Genomic DNA, 18,872 nt, shown 5'->3' on the forward strand with positions numbered 1-18,872 from the left:
TTGACATCATAGTTTTAAATTCGTAAGTTAATATATCTTGTTGCGTATAATGGAACCACTAGAAAAAGGACGCAAACTGACTTCCTCTTCCTTCCTTAGCCGTTCGCTCCGCCATTTTGAGTCTTGTTACTTTTTCTTTCGTGAAGTCGTGAATGCGTGTAGTGCGTTTTTCAATATTTTCCGGATTTACTTTATACTGAAAACGTTATTGTGCTGTAAATGTTTCTACCTATTGTATAGTTTATTGTATTGATAATTTTTATTGTTTGCTTTTTGTGATTGAAATAATTCGGAACTTTTTACTATGCAAATGCAAGGGATGAATCAATTTGGAAATAGAGGATACGGCGGACCCCCACAGCCGCAGCGTCAAGGGGGTCGCCGAGGAAATAACCGCGGAGGTTTTCGTAATTCTAGATTTGAACACAACAATCAAAATCAAAGAAATCAAAATCATGGACAAGGAGGTCAACGACCTAATATTGAGGTAAATAGATTTAACGTATTTCCCTGTCTGACATATATTTCCCTATTGGTTCAGTGCTATTATAAAACTAGCTATTTGAATATGATGCATTAAGATAATAAAGTTGCTACTGTACAATATAAGCTTGTCCCGTTAGAACGCTGACCGCCATTTTGTGTAACGCAAGCATCATACCGCTGTATTATAAAATCAATCGCATAAAAGACGTTCTTCAAGCATATTTCAAAATTTGTAATAGGGTATATCTTGTTTTTGTCTATTTCTTTTTGATGGCAAGTGTCCACTCAAAAGTATATTGTCACATTTTGTACTGTGTACAATAATTAACAAGGTTTTATTTTCAGCTATTGCATTTATTTATAAATTGTGTATAATGTGAACTTTATATTTTTATATGTATAAAATTATATTTTAGCCAGTGAAACAGGTTGTGCCTGAAAAGCAACCGCCACCGACAACACAGCAGCCGAAAGAGAAACCTAACGAGGAGGTGCAGCAGGCACCAGCGGCAGCTTCCACGCCAGCACCACCTCAGGTACAACAACAAAACAATAGACCGCAACAACAAAGCCAGAGGCCACAGCAAAACCAGCGTGGGCCACAACAAGGCCAGCAACAGAACCAGCGGCCTCAGAATCAACAACAACCACAACAATCACCACAACAACAGCCTCAACAACAACAATTAAACCAGCAGCAGCAACAAAAATTGAACCAGTCCAAATCCCAGGATGATGTTGACAAGTCTATTGGTAGTGAAAAAAATACACAAGGACCTAGTCCTAACCAGAACCAATTTCATAAGGTATGTTTTCATTTTTTTGTGACTTTTCATTTGTGTTCTATAATTTCACAACCATTTTGGAATGAATCCACCATTTTTAATAAGGTGGTAATTTAGATTTACTGTGTATTTATAAGGTCCCTTAAGTGTAGAATTTACTTAACATATATAATTTTTAGAATATCAATGGAAACTTTGGTGGGGGAAACAAAGCAGGTGGAACATGGAGTCAAGGTGGTCCTGGCAACAGGCAGAATCAGAACCAAAACCAAAAGCAGTTTGGCCCTAAACAGCAAGGTGTTGGTGGTGGCCCAGCTCGCAACCAGCGTCACAGCATGAGGGGCCAGCCGGATGGGAAGGCAGTGCAACGTGAGGTATGGTATAGATGTTGTGCTATACTTTGTGGCCGGAATATTAAAGGAGTCTCTAGACTGTGTTAATGAACCTAGAGTCACCAAGATATTTAAAAATATATACAAACAATATAACGGTTAAAGTATTTTGGGGCAATTATTATTGAAATATTATGTGACACTGATTTGTATTTCACAGGACCATTTCTTGTTAAACAAACTCAAAGAGCTTGGTGGACCTTTGATAGATTTGCCTCAAATTGACCAAACGGAACTTAAATTTAATGGTAGAAGCAGACTTTACATTGGTAATCTAACATCTGATGTAACTGAAGAGGAAATTATGAATTTATTTGGCCAGTTTGGTGAAGCTGCAGAATTGTTTCTTAACAAAGAAAAGAACTTTGGATTTATTAAAATGGTAAGCATATTTAAATTATTAAGATGGAAATGATAATTTATGAAAGATTATAAACTAATATCATTTTATCTTTTTAGGACTACAGAGTTAATGCAGAAAAGGCAAAAAGGGAGCTTGATGGTAAAATGAGGAATGGTCGTTCTCTGAGAGTGAGATTTGCCCCACATAATTGTGCTGTCAGAGTTAAAAATTTGCCTCCATTTGTATCAAATGAACTTCTCTTTAAAGCATTTGAAATATTTGGAAAAATTGAAAGAGCTTATGTAAGAGTTGATGAAAGAGGAAAAACTTTAGGAGAGGGAGTTGTGGAGTTTGCCCGCAAACCCAGTGCTTTGTCTGCAATTAGGAATTGTACTGAGAAGTGTTTCTTCTTAACATCGTAAGTTTATTGATAAATTATATTTCAACACTAATATTTTTTAAAATGCCTTCAAAATAAATAATTTGCCATTTTTTAATAGGTCCCTGCGCCCAGTAATTGTTGAAAGTTATGAGGAACCGGATGAGTTTGATGGCTATCCAGAAAAGAATTTACCCAAGAAACATCCAGAATTTCTTCGTGCTCGTGAGGTAAATTTAATAATAATCGAACACTAACTTTGATCTTTAGTATTTTTTCTTTTAGTGGAATTTCTAATTTTTTTGTCCAATATTCAAGGTTGGACCCCGTTTCTCTGAGCCAAATAGCTTCGAACATGAATATGGTACCAGGTGGAAACAATTGCATGAACTTCACCGACAGAAAGAAGAAGCACTCAAAAAGGAGTTGGCTGCTGAAGAAGAGAAGCTTGAAGCTCAAATGGAATATGCCAAGTAAGTTTGACAAAAGTGCCAATATTGTGAATTTTTTACACTTTATGAATGTTTTATGGAATTTCTACATTTAGGGCAGTAATGTTTTACTGGAATTAAATAGTAAAAAAAATAAAAAGATATGATGCAATGGTATGGTGTTTGTTGTAGATACGAGCACGAGACGGAGTTGTTACGCGAGCAGCTGCGCCAACGCGAGCAGGACCGCGAGCGACAGAAGCGCAGCTGGGAGATGGCGGAGCGCGCGGCGGACGAGCGGCGCGAGGCGGAGCGCGCTCAGCTGCTGCGACAGGAGGAGGAGCTCTCGCAGCGCATGCGTCTGCAGGACGACGAGCTGCGTCGCCGCCAGCAGGAGAACACGCTCTTTGTACAGGTCACCTATTATACTTAGTGTAGATTTTCATATTGCACCTAAACTAAGGGGAACCACTTTAGAAGTGAGTGCAGCGGTTAATGTTTCGTTATGTATTAGTGTGGGTCATGGGATGCATTAATTTTAGTTTTCTCATCCATCAGGCAGCAGCACCGTTGGTTTCAAGGTTTTTTTTTATTTACAAACTGTAATATACTCAATAATATAAAAATATTAATATTATTTAAGGTTATTTAATTTATATTAATAACATTTAATATAAATTAATCAATCATAAATATCTGTGCGGGGGGTGGTATGGTTTATTTTTATAATATGTGATGTTTTAAAATTTCTCTATTGTCCACAGGCACAAAGATTGAACTCAATGTTGGACAGACAAGAACAGGGGATGTTTGATCAACAACAGCCAATGGTAAGTCATTTTGCATGTTTTACATTGACATAAAGTATAGCGGCAACATTTGCACACTGTTTGCAAGGTGATATTATATTGATATTTATTTCATTAATACTTTTTGCTGAAAGTAATCATTCTATTACACATTGCCAATGAAGTAATGGTTCAAGAAGATGATAATCAGTGCAATATAAAAAGGATCGTTGTCTATGACGTAGGCTTGCTATATATAAAAAAAACACGCTGAAAAATCTTAGAATATTTGGTAATATAAGCATAATATGATGTTATTTATATCTTTGACAGTATATTACGAGCAATAACCTATGTTTTCATTGAATTTTCGCTTTAACATAAGGTCTATGCTTCAAATTTAACTCGAAGGAAAAACAAATGCTATTACACTTTAAAATTAGATTGGTATTACATGTAAAAAAAAAGGTTCCTAGAACTATATCATGTACTATAATTAACATAATAATGCAACCAGCCATTGTTGCTGTTCTTTATTGTCGTCTATCAATAGTCAATTTATTATTTACTTATTATTATTGAAAATCTTTTACCGATCTTCTTTAAATTTCGCGCGCACTTGCTTACGATAGAAGAAGAAATGTATATACAATGAAGTAAGCAATGTGAAACAAAAGATAATTGCATCTGTATCTAAAACAATAGAGAAAGCTTTCAGGATATATATTTTTTGCTTGTTAAAAGATATCGTAATATCATGATCTCGCTAATTTGAAAACTCTACACCACAATTTGTTGACAAATGAGAGTGCAATGAATTCCATTTTGAAAATGATATACCGGGGGCTAGCACAAACGTATTTCAAATTCCTAAGTTTAATCTATCAAGTATTTTAACCGAAAGGTCCGAAAATTTAATTAAATCGTAAAAAATGGAACTAAAACCTTTAAGTATACAGCATGTTACAAAACACGTTTTTTGCTATAGAAAAAGAATACGAGATTTTAAATCTTATTTTTTTACGTCATAAATTTAACTGTAGGTTTCTGAGACCAAAATCCCCGTTTAAAACATATTGTTATCTCTGATTTCTCAAAGATAATGATAAGGATGACGATATGTTTATACGGCGATTTTGGTGTCAGAAACCCACAGTAAGAGAGAAAATATTCGACAATGCTCGATAGCCAGCCGTCAGAATGTACTTCACCGCAAAGTTCCTTAGTTACATTGTCGCCCAATAGGGGCGATGCACAAACTTGTACAAAAATTTGTCAACGTCGATACGAATACTTTTCTCAAATATATCATGCTAGCCGCCTGGTTCAAAAAAATCCATTGTGTGGATGATTTAGGAAATATGTTATTGTGCTATCTTCTGATATACAATTTAGTAACGGAATCTTTTACATTGATATTAAAAACATTTGTTTAAATGTTACAATGATCTTTATGAATTGACGATGTTATTTTATCTACATTGGTTAATTATATCTGATCTTATTGTACTTAATGAAAACAAGTTTTTATCCTATTATTCTTGGCTACTATCATTTTGTTAGTTTGTGACAGAATTAGTCACACTTTAGGTTTTTAAAAAGATCATGAACCATGAATTTATGTGTTGGTACGATTGAGATTTTTAGATAAACATGTGTGTTCACATATAAAGCACTATTAAACTTACCTTAAGGACATAAAATACATTCATAGGTATTACAAGATAAACTATCGCCATAATATTATGCCTATCATTGCGATGAACATTGCTATCGCCTTATAAAAAAGAGAAATAATATATAGAACAATATATTCGTAGCTAACATTTTTAATTAAATTTTAAGGAATTTTTAGTGATATAGTGTGTGCTGTAACAAAGGTTTTTAACTTAAAGGGCTATCTGAGACTTTGTTTTATTGCTTCAAATGACATACTTGTTGGAAATCAGCTGAAAATTATGAAAATGACGAAGATGCATATTTTTTCTATTTCTTTAAAACTATGTTCTTCTCAATTGCGTACGCCAAACTTAACATTAAAATGTAAGATTTGAGCAAAAATGTTTTACGTATAATTTATATCGACTACTATTTTCATCCGTGAAATTGCTGCTGTGTGTGTTCACAGTTCGGAGGTTTTTGGCCATTACATGTGTACAAATTAATTTGATTAAAGATGGTTAATTTGTTTATTTTCTGAATTGTTGGAGTTGATTCAACTCTTGGAGTGTAATCTTATGATACGGTGTGGAGTGAAATGATTGACAGCTTTGGAGTATCGTGTATTTTCCTATTCTTGTTGTGTGCTTCGAAAATTTATTTCAGATTTTTTACCATGACTGGATAAAATAAGACTACACATAACAAGAATCAATAGCTATCAGAACTATTTATTTTTAATTCGTCGACCAAACGAAATTCTATTCTAAATCACACACATATGGAGTAGGTCTAGTAAGACATCAGCGTTGTGCCAATAAATCAAAAACCAAAATACTAATAAAATTACCTCATAGTAGGTTTTAGATGTTTGCATAAAAAGTCAAACAAGATGTTGTAGTGGCGTGTAAGTTAGGTATATTGACTTTTCTACATTTTCTCCGATGGAGTGTTTGCCCTCCTTTCTGAATCTTTTTCACAGGTTGGATTGCAACCTCCATAATAACGAGTTAATAAATCAGAATAAGTTCAGTAACGTTTGACAATGATGAGTAAAAATCATATTTATCGTCTCAGATAGCCCCATGTTGTAATACACCTTCTGTTGTTCATCATTGTATCACTTTTAGTCATAAGAATTTTTGGTGACAAAAAGAAATATTGGCCACATTTATAATTGCCCACTTTAGGAAGGAGGCTTCAGAGAGCAGTACGACATGCCGCGCGGGGGCTATGACGACATGCCGCCGCAAACCCGCGGTTGGGACGGGCCCCGCCATATGGACGATTATCCTAACAAACGCCGTCGGTTCTAACCGCTTCCTTCCCACGTGACGGCACAAAAAACGTCACATTTGACTGCATGAGCAGTCTTAAATCCCGTGTCTTTAACCATTCGGTTAGCCACGATTAAAAATTAATTATTATTTTATTTTATAAGAGCTGCGTCAACAGAAATTCTCTTCTGTGAACTAGTACTTCGCTATTGCATATTGCGATTTCGCAACATTTGTACTAGGTGATTACCGAACCGAGTGCACGCAAGCAAGGCAAGTCGAAAGCGCTTACAACTTGCCCATACGATTTCCCTGTTATTTTTACCCGACTGACTCGAAAAGTGTGTTTTTATTAATTTAATATTTAGTAATATATAATTTTTATTGCCGAAATGATACAACTAAATGTTTTAAGCGGTTTTGCGTAAAAATACAATTTAGTTCAGTCAATCCTAATCCTACTTTGTAAAGTGGACGAGGTAAAATCTAAAGCTAAGCATCATAGCTATAATGTGTGCCGCAAATACAGGAAATTTGAATGTTAGTAGTGCACTTAGTCGGTATGTAGTTTAGTTATTCGAAATATAAGAAAACATCTAATATTATAAACTTTTTAATTGTTATTTGCAGTATGATAAATTATAAGATTATTTGATAGTTTAAAAAATCATTTATTTATCTTTTACTTAACCTACTTAAACGTGGGAAAATAGACAATGATAACTAAAAATGTTTCTCTCTTAAAGTTATATTAGGAAATTGTAAGTTTCGCTTAAGTCCATATAGTAATAAATCAATTATTTAACAAAGTTATAAAAAATCTTCACAATATAAAACTCAGAATGAAATTTAAGGCATCTTATCTTTATTGTGAAAATTAGTAATAGATTCTCCATCAAGAAAGACAATTTATCTTGTATCCTGAGACAAAATTTAAACTTCTTAATTGCACTTATCAGATTTTTTAAATATTTTTTTCGTCAATATAAAGATGAATAGTTCATATTGACGAAAAGAACATTTTTATTCTTAGCAAAGTAGAGTTGAACAGCCTTTAACTTTCCTAATTTTTTTTTTAACTTATATAAAGTTATATCGAAGCTAAAATGCCATTTACAAAAAAAAAACTATTTAATCAGTTGAGAAAAGATTGATTTTCAAATGTGGTCATGTATTTAGCGCAATTTTTTTGCAACCATTTTTGTTTGTTTTCACTTTACTCACTGAAACAGAAGAGAATTTTATTTTAGTATTCTCGTAAATATAAATTAATTTTATTTTAACTTTTATGATTTCCCTCTTGCATGTTGTCTGCAACATTACATTATTCTGTAATGATATGAGGAAGCTAAAAATGCAAAAACCATCGATTCAGCTGCTTGGGACTGATTTCTCACACACATAGAGACGTAACAAATATTTCTAATGAAAAAATCAAACAGTAAAAGGCAGGTTATTTCTCAAATAAAATAACTAGTGTAAACATTACACACTCAATATGCATATTTTTGAAGTATTTGCTACGTCGCTGTGGTGAGAATGTCCAGGAGAAAGCTACTTTGTAATAAACTTATTTTGTCAAGTATCGCAATGCTATTCAGAACTTGTGAATTTCTTACCAATAAACCCATAAAGAGTGTTTTTTGGTAATTAATTTGCAGGTTATGAATCGCTTACGAAGTTTGCTGCGTAGTTATTGAAATCGATGAAAATTAGCATCGTGTTATTATTGTAATGTCTAAAGAATTTTCATAAATAAATGTTTTAGATCTAAGCTCTAATACTTCGATTCATTTATAAACTACACATACCTATACACCATTCACTATTTAATTAACATTATGTTAACAATATTGATTTTTCAATCCTTCAATTTCAACATTAATCTTGTCAGTTCAAACAAATCTTCTTATGATACGGGCCTTTATTCAGAGCCCAAAAAGGTCATGGGCATTTTCGTACGTGGTGGATAACAAAAAAGTTAAACCCTATAGCTACTCTATAAATTAATAAAGACAATTGGCTATCACTATATATTTTACGTTTGTTTATTCACTGAGTCAGTCAAGATTTTCATGTACGCCGATAGATAGAAACCCACCGATCCGTTTTAAAAAAGTTAATTACTTCTAACTTATTTTTAGCAAGCCATCCATTACCAGACTTACAATTATGATAGTGAATAATTCGGCAGGGAATGTAATTGTAATCGACGACGAGGTCACAGAAAGACAGCTAGTAAGCGATAAACATATCGCGGTCCCTTGGACTTTCGTCTATCCAGGTTAAAATAGTATTTTTTTCTACTTTAGTACCATTACATCAAAAGAAGGGTATGTCTTTAATCTAAATCTTGTAAAGACCTACATATCTACAGATGTCCACCTATCCATCTAGTTAGTAATTCTATAGCATTCCATGCATTCGTTTTTATACATCCTTTATTTTCTTTTTCTAGATATACTAGTTCATTGTTTCTCATACTTTTTGGTGTACTACGCAGTTTAGGAAAAGTTTACCTCGTAACGCCCCCATTATAAACTTCAGAAAAATCTCACTATTGCGGTACCTATTCTTGCCATTGCTCAATTTCATTTAGCGACCCCCTGACTTCAAGCAAAGTTATATTTACATGATCTTTCGTATTCACTGCACTTTGAGAAAGATCCTTGTATATTTTTGCTATGTATCTGTTTATCTAGATGCTAGAGCGATGTTTTTTTTAAATTATTTTAGACCAAATGGCTATAATTATAAGTAAAATCAGGTAAGTGCTTTTATAAATGTCTATTGAGAGTACAAATTCTGTTAACACGTTTGACTGATTGATCGAATCTGATTGCACTTTGTATGATTTTTTATTTTACCTTTTTCTTATACTTATAAGATAAGGAATGATCGAAGAAAATATTGAGGGAGTGCGTGAAAGAGTATATGTTTTAAAAAGAAAATTCAGATTTGACAGCTGATAAACATTGTATAGAAGAGCAGTACATACTGCCGACTCACCGTATATGAGGTTTTTGCCATGTCTTGTTTCGTGAAGTTGAGAGTTTAATATTTGCGGGAACTTTGAGTGTGATACAATGCTATGAACATTTTTCTTATTCATAATGTCAAAAGAACTATCTAGCTATCTTTTAATATAGAGTTGTTTTGACTCTTGTTCAGATTATTTGTCCTTAGCTTAATTTAAGTCCAGCTCAGATTTTGTAAAAATGCTAAAGATAATGGGAACTAAGCTTTGCCAAGGCTCTCTGCTACTTACTGCTGACCTCAAAAGAATAGCGAACGTAATCACGCATGCCGAGGAATAAAGGACAAGGCCATCGAAAACCAAACCCAATTCCCAAGGGTTAAACAGAAGAAAAGACGTCATCAAAGGTTATAATGGACTGAAGTGATCGATTAACATAGTCCAAAAGATTTATTCATAATATATTGAATAAAATATGAAATATGAAGTAAATTAAAATCAGCAGTTGGCTACTACTGAAGTCTTAAAGATTCGATTCTACAGTAATAGTAGATCCGACGGACAAGCAAGAATCAAGGTATATATGGTAAGTTTTAAAGGTGCTAACACAGGATGAGCAATAACTATAAAACGCACTTGAATGAAACGTAGACGTACAAATTCATATAATTAAGCTTTTCAAATAAAGCTGTCTTCAAAGAATGCGTTAATAATATTTGTTTCCTCAACAACGTATTTTGGACTTATTTGTTTTTACTAATATAATATACAATTCAATATTGTCTAGAAATTTTGAAATCTCAGTAGTGCCTGTGTTAGCATAGACATGACAGGTTAAGCTGTCTTATAAAGTTACTAATATTAAAATGTTTTGACTTATGAACATAAATATTTATTTATAGAAAATCTATCATAGTTTGCAAGTGTGGTGATCTCATCTACATTGAATTACAGAAGTTGAACTGTATACTTTTTGATGAATATTCTGAAATGCATTATATGAAAATCTTATCATACAAATCTATATTTCGACTAACACGCGAAATATTAATTTATTTAATGACATCTTTATGACTTTCCTTGCAGGTGTTTTTTACAGTGATAATCCCGTTTAAATCGAGAAGAGTTTGCATAGATTGTGTTCTTCTGATTCGCTCGATCCTAACACAAATTTTATTTCGCGTATACAATTATCCTTTGACTAATTCGATTTCTCGATAATATATCATCTATATTTTCTGTTGTTCCAAATTCAGTTGTCTACTTTCAGTAAACTTTCAGTCGTTGAACTAAAGAAACACCCATTGATTTGTATCCTTACGAAATTAAAAGAAAAATAATAAAATGGCTTCCAGTGACTCGATGTCCATGGACGTCTACTTTTAACCTTCAAATGTTTATTTGTCCCCGCCCCTCATTAATAAAAAACTTGTACCCCTAAATCCTTTACGGATGACAAAATATGGCGCCTCGTGACATGTCGCACAGTCTGATCGGCTGTCGTTGTACCGTCACTGCCCATTATTACTACACATTGAATATGTACCATATAAAGGTGAAGAGGGTGCAGCCACAGTTTGTTTACCACCTTTTTGTCAGTACATCAGGACAAACTTGCTTGTCAAAAGATTGTATTTCCTTGTACTGCCGTGAGCAGATATATTTAATATTGCTTCATTGTCATAACGTTGTATCCTCTGGTCTTACTCCGTTTCCTTTGATTGTAATACGAATACGTACGAATCCAGTAATGTTCTACTTCAATTTAAATAATACCAGAACTATATAACCAGATATTTTTAAAACTTTGTCCCATGTTTCTTTCAGCATCATTTTTTTTTCTCGAGAAGTATTTCTCAAATAGTAAACGTTCGGAAATATTGCTTGAAGAATTTTTTTTAGCCTACGGTACTATTTAATATTCAGGAAATAAGAAGATTCAAGAAAGAAGATATGAGTCGATCTCCCTTGCTGGGAGGAAAATGTTTAGGTGGGTACTGTCGCAGAACTTATGCTTTGTAGTTCTGAGGGTTAGGAAGAGTAATTTTAAACTATTAAGTAGTTCCAAAAACAAGTTAATGGTTAATAACAACGGTTTAAACAAGTTTGACAAAAACATGAATAGCTGTGACAAATTTTCACTTTTCGCAGATTTTTCTAGTGGAAGCAATATGGATTTGGTATCATTTTTTAAATTATTTTTTTTGCAATTTGCGCAAAAATGAACCAAGCGTTGTAATTTTCGTTTTAATTTCCTTTATCTTAAAAGCCTATTTTTGAGACAGAGTTTTCCTCGCGTTTCGGTACGAGAAAGTGTACGCAGTTCGCAGAGATAAAAATCGTCATAATAACACATCAAAATGTTTACATAAGGACGAGCACTAAATTCTGATCTAGAAATTCCAACTTTATTGAAACAAAAAAGAAAAGTACAAATGCATACAGTGGAGTCCCCTCAGCTCATGAACTAACGTTGATCTGTTTCTCATGAGCCAACGATTGTCATACGTGATAAGCAAGGCACTTATTGCGAGGCGTTAATTTCTTGTGCCTGTTTGTACATTCTTTAGAGAATCTCGACGTGTAAAACGTGATCTCGTACGAAGGTTGGAACAGTTTTCAGTGCGAGATTTGTCATTCGAGTTCAACGGTACTAAGAATGCTTACACGGATACAATCAATATTTTATTTGCTAGGCAATTATCGCCAAAGTAGAAGAATCAGCGGGGCTAGACAAAGTGCATTCACTACGAAGCGATATTTGGAACAAAAGTTAAAGTCTACAATCCTAAGTTTTACATGTTTAGTCGTGAGTAAAATTTTATGTTAAGGATTTAAAAAAAATAATAAGCTTTGTAATTCACCTTAAACTTTGAGGGAAGTTGTAGAGGAGGTTAATTTTTTACATTGTATTTAACAGCTAATGAATTTTTGATTTTACAGGAATGTTAAACGCCTTCTATGGAATAGTTGAAAGGATTTAATTTGCTACATCCCCACTTTCCAATTCTTTGACGTTTATTGATTTATATAATAACTTCCTAATAACAATTCCTAATAATAACTATAGGATCTTCCGTTTATCACGCGAAGCTCAAAAGGATGGAATTTTCGAGATATATTGACGGAATATCACAATGAAGGGGGGAATATAATGTGATATCACGTGTGTTTTCACATATAATTTATTTTCTGTCATATAACGAAATCTATTCTTAAGAATCTTTAGAATAGATTTCGTTGTTTCACAGAAAATATGAGGTTTACCTCATTACACATCAACAGCGGGGGAAGCGGTAAATAATTGTTGATTGACATCGCGAGATTAATGGTAAATCCTTTACAGTGAATTTTAACTGTCTTGACACTTATATAATATAATTGTCATTTTTATTTATTTCAATGAGAATGAGAGCGATGGCAACATTGTTATTTAGGACACATGTATTACGACAGTGGAAACACACCGTGCGTAGCGCGAACTGCATTTAACGTGACCCGTGTGCAGCAAACAGCATGTCACCTTTTCATACTGCTTCTTCGTAATTAGAAATGAACGACCATCTGTATTTGTAAGTTATAATCTACATATTTAAAGGTAGATTTTTTAATTGAATAACTACATGGATTATTTGTTCACGAACTGCATGTCTGCGGCGTTTTAACCGTGATCCTAATTACTCCAGAATAATCTACAAATACAAAAGGTAGATAAAACATAAGAGAGAGACAGAGATATATTAAGCTTTGACTAATTGAGAGCTTAAATAATAATTAGATTCTCACCTGTATCAATTATTGATGTTGAAAGAATAGAATACCTCCGATGTAAGTCTGTGATGGGCAATGATGTCAGTATTTCTCTAATTATTAATTTAGTAAATAATATTTATATGTGATCAAAAACTTTGGGGAGTAAGTGGCCTGTTTTTTTGGGATATTTCCGCCTCTAAAGTGTTTCGCCTGCCCGTTTGAGTCTAAATAATAGTTGGGGATAATAAATTAATGCAAAAGTTGGGGGTACGGTAAAAATCTAATTCGCATTTGTTATATTCGAGATTACTAAATTTACATTCAAAACAAATAATTCAATATCTAGCTAATTATTATATCTTAAAATTACCAATTACTGAATGTGTTTATTTACCATTGTGCAGACAAAATGTGACATTTTACAAATTTAAACTGACATAGTCATGTTGCTAGATATTATATTTCAATTAAATGCTTCTATATTAATCTTTAGTACGTAAGTATTTATTTATGAAGTTAAATACGTTGAAAGTTCGTTGAGTAGGCGTCACTTACCTTTTGTTCGCTTTGAAATATATTGGTAGGTTTACGATGATGTCTACTTTGTTAAAAACTTATGAATTTGCTTATCTTTTCAATTTTCTTCTTTGTAATGCTGTTATATTGTTTCGTGTTGATTCTATTATAATAACTAAATGAGATCGAAACTTTATTACCTATTTTCTATAAATACTAGTACAGGATTAAATTAATAATTTTTACCACGTTCAGTGCCACTGTTTTGCATTATTAAAGTGAATCTGCAACCTGGTGGCATTGAATGTGTTAATCATTCCATTTTGTCTTTTATTTATATAAATCTGACATAAACATTATGTTCACAGGTATCGGTGTATAGCTAAGGGAGACCTGTCGTCATCCTCTACTACAGGTAATTACATCTTTTATACTCAATATTAGATTCACATTTATAATATTATTAAGATGATAAAAGAGAGCGTCGGTGGCTCAGGTGTTAAAGCACTTGACTTGCAATCTGCAGGTCCTGGGTTCGAAAGTTCTTACGGTGGGGGAAAACATCGTGATGCAACCTGCACATATCTGAGACGAAATTCAAAGATATGTGTGAAGTCAACCAACCCGCACTGAACCAGCGTGGTTGACTATGGCCTAATCACATAGTTTAGGGTAGGCTCCGAGCCCCTCAGGACTTATAGTGAGTTAATGATGAATGATAAAACATAATTATAACTGCATAAATAACAACAAACAACAATCTTGCCGTGATAACTGTTTAAAATAAAATTGTAGAAGTTTGTCATATCTCTATATAAGTGTAAAATAATCTCTTTGTTCTAGGTGGATGTATCGCTTCTAGCGATTGTCGTATAACGTACCCGAAGCAATTATTTAAGCAAGGTATGGATAACTCTAATTTTCGTTTTAAATAATTTGAATCAAATGTTTTGGTATAATGATGATTACGATACATTTTGTCTTCTTTTCCCGACGGATGCACAATGACGCATAACTTATAATTTCTGAAAATACAATATGATCTTCAAAGTAAATTGTCTGTTTAAATTTTTGCTATACATAACAAATAAAAGAAAAATATAAATTTTGCTTTGTTAACAGCTCCAAGATACAGTTTACAAAATAGAAATGTAAACATTTGTGGTTCGTTTAACAAACGAAAACCATATATTTAATTTTTTAATAGCAAATATTTCTGTGTAGAATGTGCTATTATAAATTAGTAGGATAATTGTGGATTTTGATAAAAGTCATGTCAGTTTGTAAATAAGAATCTTTGAAGTTCATATTGAGATTTAGTTATTTAGAAATAATTATGTTCAATCAATGAAACGTAGTAAAGCTGTTATTTTTGTTGCAGAGGCTGTCCGGTGTGGGGCGCAGTCGGGAACGTTCATACGCATGGCTGTAAATTGCTAATCATCGTCTTATATAACATAATTAACATATACAGAATAAATATCTTTAGTGGAGTATGTTATGAGTTTACACTGTACAAAAAACTGTTAAGCCGCTCATTCTCAAAAAAATAGAGATGTTTTTGTATAAGTGTTGAAGCAGTGAAAACTATAGCTAGTTGATAAACATGTTTTAGAAATTTCTATTTAGTAGATGAAGCGTTTTTAAAATACGCTCAAAAGATCTTAAAATATTTGTGTAAAAATAAATATAAATTTTCGCTTATAAATGTACATTAAATGAATCAAGGTCCATGTTTATAGGAATAATACTATTTTTAATATACTACAAAGTTAAACAATTTTTCTAATAGACTAATAACCTACTAATAATAGTAGCAAGTATTAAGTATATTCTACTATTAATATATGTGTATTATTTTGAATTCTAAGCAGGGCCACAATTAAACTGTTTGTCTTTCCAGTTGTAACAACCGTAGATAGAATAACCTACTTTGGTGTCAGCTTTAGTTATGTTTTTATTGGTGAGTTTATATGTACTATTTTTTGATAGATAATTTTACTAAATTAAAAGTAACCTATAAACATTATCAACGTTCTCAAAGTTTAATATTAAGTGTATCTGACTTACCGTGGGATTCCATCGTTGAAACATCCGTATAAAAACATTGTTTTTTCTCTCATTCTCTTCAATTTGTCTTAGATACTTAATCCGGACCACAAAAGTAAAAGGCCTCAGAAAGGTTTTTTTTTAAATTCCCAAGTGTTTTTTACATTTTGAAAATCGGCTCGATTAGATGTCAATGTTATATAAAGCACTCCACATATCTATGGTACAGCAGTTTCCAGTGGAAACCCGCGGTGACGTTAAAATTAATTTAATAAAACAAAAATATTTATGTGATGGTTGTTACAAATTGTTAATATGATGATTCACTTTTATTTGTCTTCTTTTCCCGACTGATGCATTATGACGCATAACATCTTACTTTCTGACATTTTATTGAGAGAAGCAATTTATTTGAACTTTAGTGTCATTTTCTTATTTTTTTTTACTTTTTGTTTCAGATTGTTTCTAAACGAAGATTTAAAAATAAACTGTGATTTTTCCTTTCACTTACTTTATAATGTTTTTAAATGAATTGTTATTTGTGTTGTTGGTGTAGATATAAGTATGTCTGATCTCTATTGTAAATGTATCTTAAAATAAGACAATAAAATCATATCACTTTCTGAACTCACTGTGTTTTATTTTTTTTAAGCATGTTTTTTAGGAAAAAGGTAATATAGTCCCTCTCCGCGAGCAAGAACCTTAACAATGAGTTGAAAATTTTGTGCCAAGTCTATTGTGGCGCTATGGTGGCCAATATTATTGCTTGAATGTAAAAACCGACCATAAACAAGCAAAAATAATTCGCTTATTGCCAACTTATATTTCTAAAAATTAATACAATTGTTTATATATAATTAACGTCTTCTATTGCATACGGTGGGGCGCTATTTGTGCGAAGATAGTAATCTCCTCTACTATCCGGGGAGGCGAGATATCCCATTATTGTTTTATTCTTTCTGCAAAGACCCATTTTAAAATTTTCCCAGATATCGCAAGGGTAAGCCTTGAATCCTCTACCATGCGGATATCCTATCGATTCTGCGAAATAAATTGCGGCGCGTCCGTGGCTGCAGCTATCTGTAATATATTGATAAAGACCTCTAAAGTATTATCTAGCCGTAATGATATACCAGGATGCTTTTTAATGTCAAGTTTTGTAACAAATATTTTATTTAGTCATCAGAATTATATTTAACTTCCTAGCTTTTTCTTATGGAAGGTCTCAAAATAAATGTCTTTATTTACGTTACAAAATACCGGACTCAGATTTGCAATGAGTTAGACCTGTAACATCTTATTCTTGTGTATATGTAGGCTTATCTGTTTGACTTAATTTGATAATCAAACAACTGCTTATCCAAGGGAGTAAAAAACAACCTAATAGTTCCCGTTTTGGTGGACATCCAGGCTGATCAGTGGTGCCTTCGTTGGGATAAAAGTCAGCGTGACCGTAACTATCCTCGTAACCAAACAGTCCGGCGCACGTATGAATTATATCCACAAAGTGCGCGTCGCTTTCGTCTAAACGAAATTCTGTTGGCAATAGAGGTAATTCAAACAATGGTCTTGCTGGATCTAGACCTGAAATTATTTGCATATGTAAATAATAGGTTAACTAATTTTTTTAATGATCCTTAAATTTAACACGAGAGTTCATAATCAATTATAAATTTATATACTAGTAATTTAAGTGAAAAATTGAATGATTTTGTGTTAATTTAGCCATACCTACCAGTTATTCTGTGCACTTCACTATTTAAAAACATGCCAGCATACCCCATGACTTGAGCTCCTAGACTATGCCCGATCAGATGCATGCGGTGACGACCTACACCATAGGTGTTTGTGCATGCATCAAGCAACTTCGCCGTTTGTTTACCCACGAACCGAGTAATTAAGGCTGACCATGGATATATCGGATTTTTAGCGAGATACGCCCAGTCAATAGTTATTACATTTAAATCGTAATGTTGTAAGAGTGTATCTTTTATACTTTGCAGCCAGCCGACCTGGTAGTCTGACATCCAGCCGTGTGTCACAACTCTAATATCATTGGAACCATTGAAGTATATACTCTTCAAATACTCTTCATCATTAGGAATAAACAACACTTCTGGATCTTCTCTATTGTTCCTACGTGAGATGGAAGATAATTAGATTAATGTCAACCTTAAAGTTTACAAAGGCGATGTAAAGTTTACCTAGTGTATAAGTAAAAGACAGGCTTCCCATAGCGTATGCCATGAGAGGGTAGAACGGAGAAATTCAACAGGTGCCGATTTAAGGCTTCGTCGACTAACATCAGCCAGCTGTACCCGTAGCCGTCTTTCATATCATCTTGACACTCTATCGAACCTAAGCAGGCAACTAAAAACAATATTAAATTTAATTACGATATATGTACATACTTCTTTAAAAATAGATGGTTACCTTCAGTCAAAACTTTACAGAGTAATAATAAATTTGTCTTGGGTCGGTTCCCGAGTTTTATTTTTGTAATCTTTGGGCTTAGAATGAAAATTCTTCACCTCAGGGATAATAAAATATTGGTAAAAAAATATTTACCGAACAAAAAAACGATGTAAATATGGCACCATCGCCGGAGCATCGTTAGCGTGTGCACACATGCCTACTTTGCCCTGTCTTATTACTAGCCTGAGTAAATTAAAATTATGCAAATATCCTATACTTAGTACTTTTATACTTTTTAGGTAAACGACGATTAACAAAGTAATTTCCGTTAAACAAGTCCTAAACTTGTCCTTCTTTGTGACCTAGTTACTGACGTTCAAGATAAATGTAATATTTCATGTTGATACTTATGTCTAGTTAAAATATTGTTTACAGTTTATTTACAGACAGTGTCAATGTAATTTACTTGATAGAAGAGGCTTGCTCTAATTCTTTTGATGTAATAAAATATATTAGCTTCATTATAAGGTCACTGTATAACGATAGGCCTTGGTTATGATATAACTGAAAGATGTGAGCAAAAAGTCAACTTGCGCCTGAAAACCGTAACTACCTACAATAA

The 18,872-nt window shown here is 33.0% G+C and overlaps 2 protein-coding genes across 4 annotated transcripts; one reads left to right on the top strand and one right to left on the bottom strand.

Annotated features, from left to right (window-relative positions):
• The first annotated feature begins 108 nt into the window (after positions 1-108).
• Psf (PTB-associated splicing factor) lies at positions 109-16,458 on the top strand. Of its 3 annotated transcripts, XR_001228264.1 has the most exons (13): positions 109-487; positions 903-1,292; positions 1,451-1,645; positions 1,824-2,045; positions 2,123-2,424; positions 2,507-2,615; positions 2,704-2,858; positions 3,009-3,231; positions 3,581-3,646; positions 14,155-14,201; positions 14,630-14,689; positions 15,168-15,749; positions 16,294-16,458. XR_001228264.1 is itself a non-coding variant. In XM_013322415.1 (10 exons), the coding sequence occupies exons 1-10, from the start codon at positions 305-307 to the stop codon at positions 6,577-6,579; spliced, it is 1,971 nt and encodes a 656-aa protein (XP_013177869.1). In that variant the 5' UTR covers positions 109-304; the 3' UTR covers positions 6,580-8,321. The 3 variants fall into 3 exon arrangements, 1 of the variants encoding a protein (XP_013177869.1); XR_001228265.1 differs by lacking the exon at positions 16,294-16,458 and having other exon boundaries at positions 15,168-16,254; XM_013322415.1 differs by lacking the exons at positions 14,155-14,201; positions 14,630-14,689; positions 15,168-15,749; positions 16,294-16,458 and adding an exon at positions 6,454-8,321.
• Positions 16,459-16,504: 46 nt separating this feature from the next.
• Positions 16,505-18,522, bottom strand: LOC106124981 (pancreatic lipase-related protein 2). The gene is made up of 5 exons (XM_013322049.1): positions 18,404-18,522; positions 18,040-18,205; positions 17,571-17,971; positions 17,216-17,419; positions 16,505-16,915 (listed from the first exon to the last, which is right to left on the bottom strand). The coding sequence occupies exons 1-5, from the start codon at positions 18,444-18,446 to the stop codon at positions 16,683-16,685; spliced, it is 1,047 nt and encodes a 348-aa protein (XP_013177503.1). The 5' UTR covers positions 18,447-18,522; the 3' UTR covers positions 16,505-16,682.
• Between the last annotated feature and the right edge of the window lie 350 nt (positions 18,523-18,872).

The sequence above is a fragment of the Papilio xuthus genome, unplaced genomic scaffold (genome assembly GCF_000836235.2).
Source record: "Papilio xuthus unplaced genomic scaffold, Pxut_1.1 DF828952.1, whole genome shotgun sequence".
Classification (NCBI taxonomy): Eukaryota; Metazoa; Arthropoda; class Insecta; order Lepidoptera; family Papilionidae; genus Papilio; species Papilio xuthus.

Bases quoted from the DNA above. Each gene is read 5' to 3' on its own strand.
- Psf (XM_013322415.1), top strand. From the start codon at position 305: ATGCAAATGCAAGGGATGAATCAATTTGGAAATAGAGGATACGGCGGA. The intron at 2,616-2,703 runs GTAAATTTAATA...CCAATATTCAAG, and splicing joins AATTTCTTCGTGCTCGTGAG to GTTGGACCCCGTTTCTCTGA. The intron at 2,859-3,008 runs GTAAGTTTGACA...TGTTTGTTGTAG, and splicing joins GCTCAAATGGAATATGCCAA to ATACGAGCACGAGACGGAGT.
- LOC106124981 (XM_013322049.1), bottom strand. From the start codon at position 18,446: ATGCTCCGGCGATGGTGCCATATTTACATCGTTTTTTTGTTCG. The intron at 18,206-18,403 runs GTAAATATTTTT...TATTGTTTTTAG, and splicing joins TTACATCGTTTTTTTGTTCG to TTGCCTGCTTAGGTTCGATA. The intron at 17,420-17,570 runs GTAGGTATGGCT...AAATAATTTCAG, and splicing joins TGAAGTGCACAGAATAACTG to GTCTAGATCCAGCAAGACCA.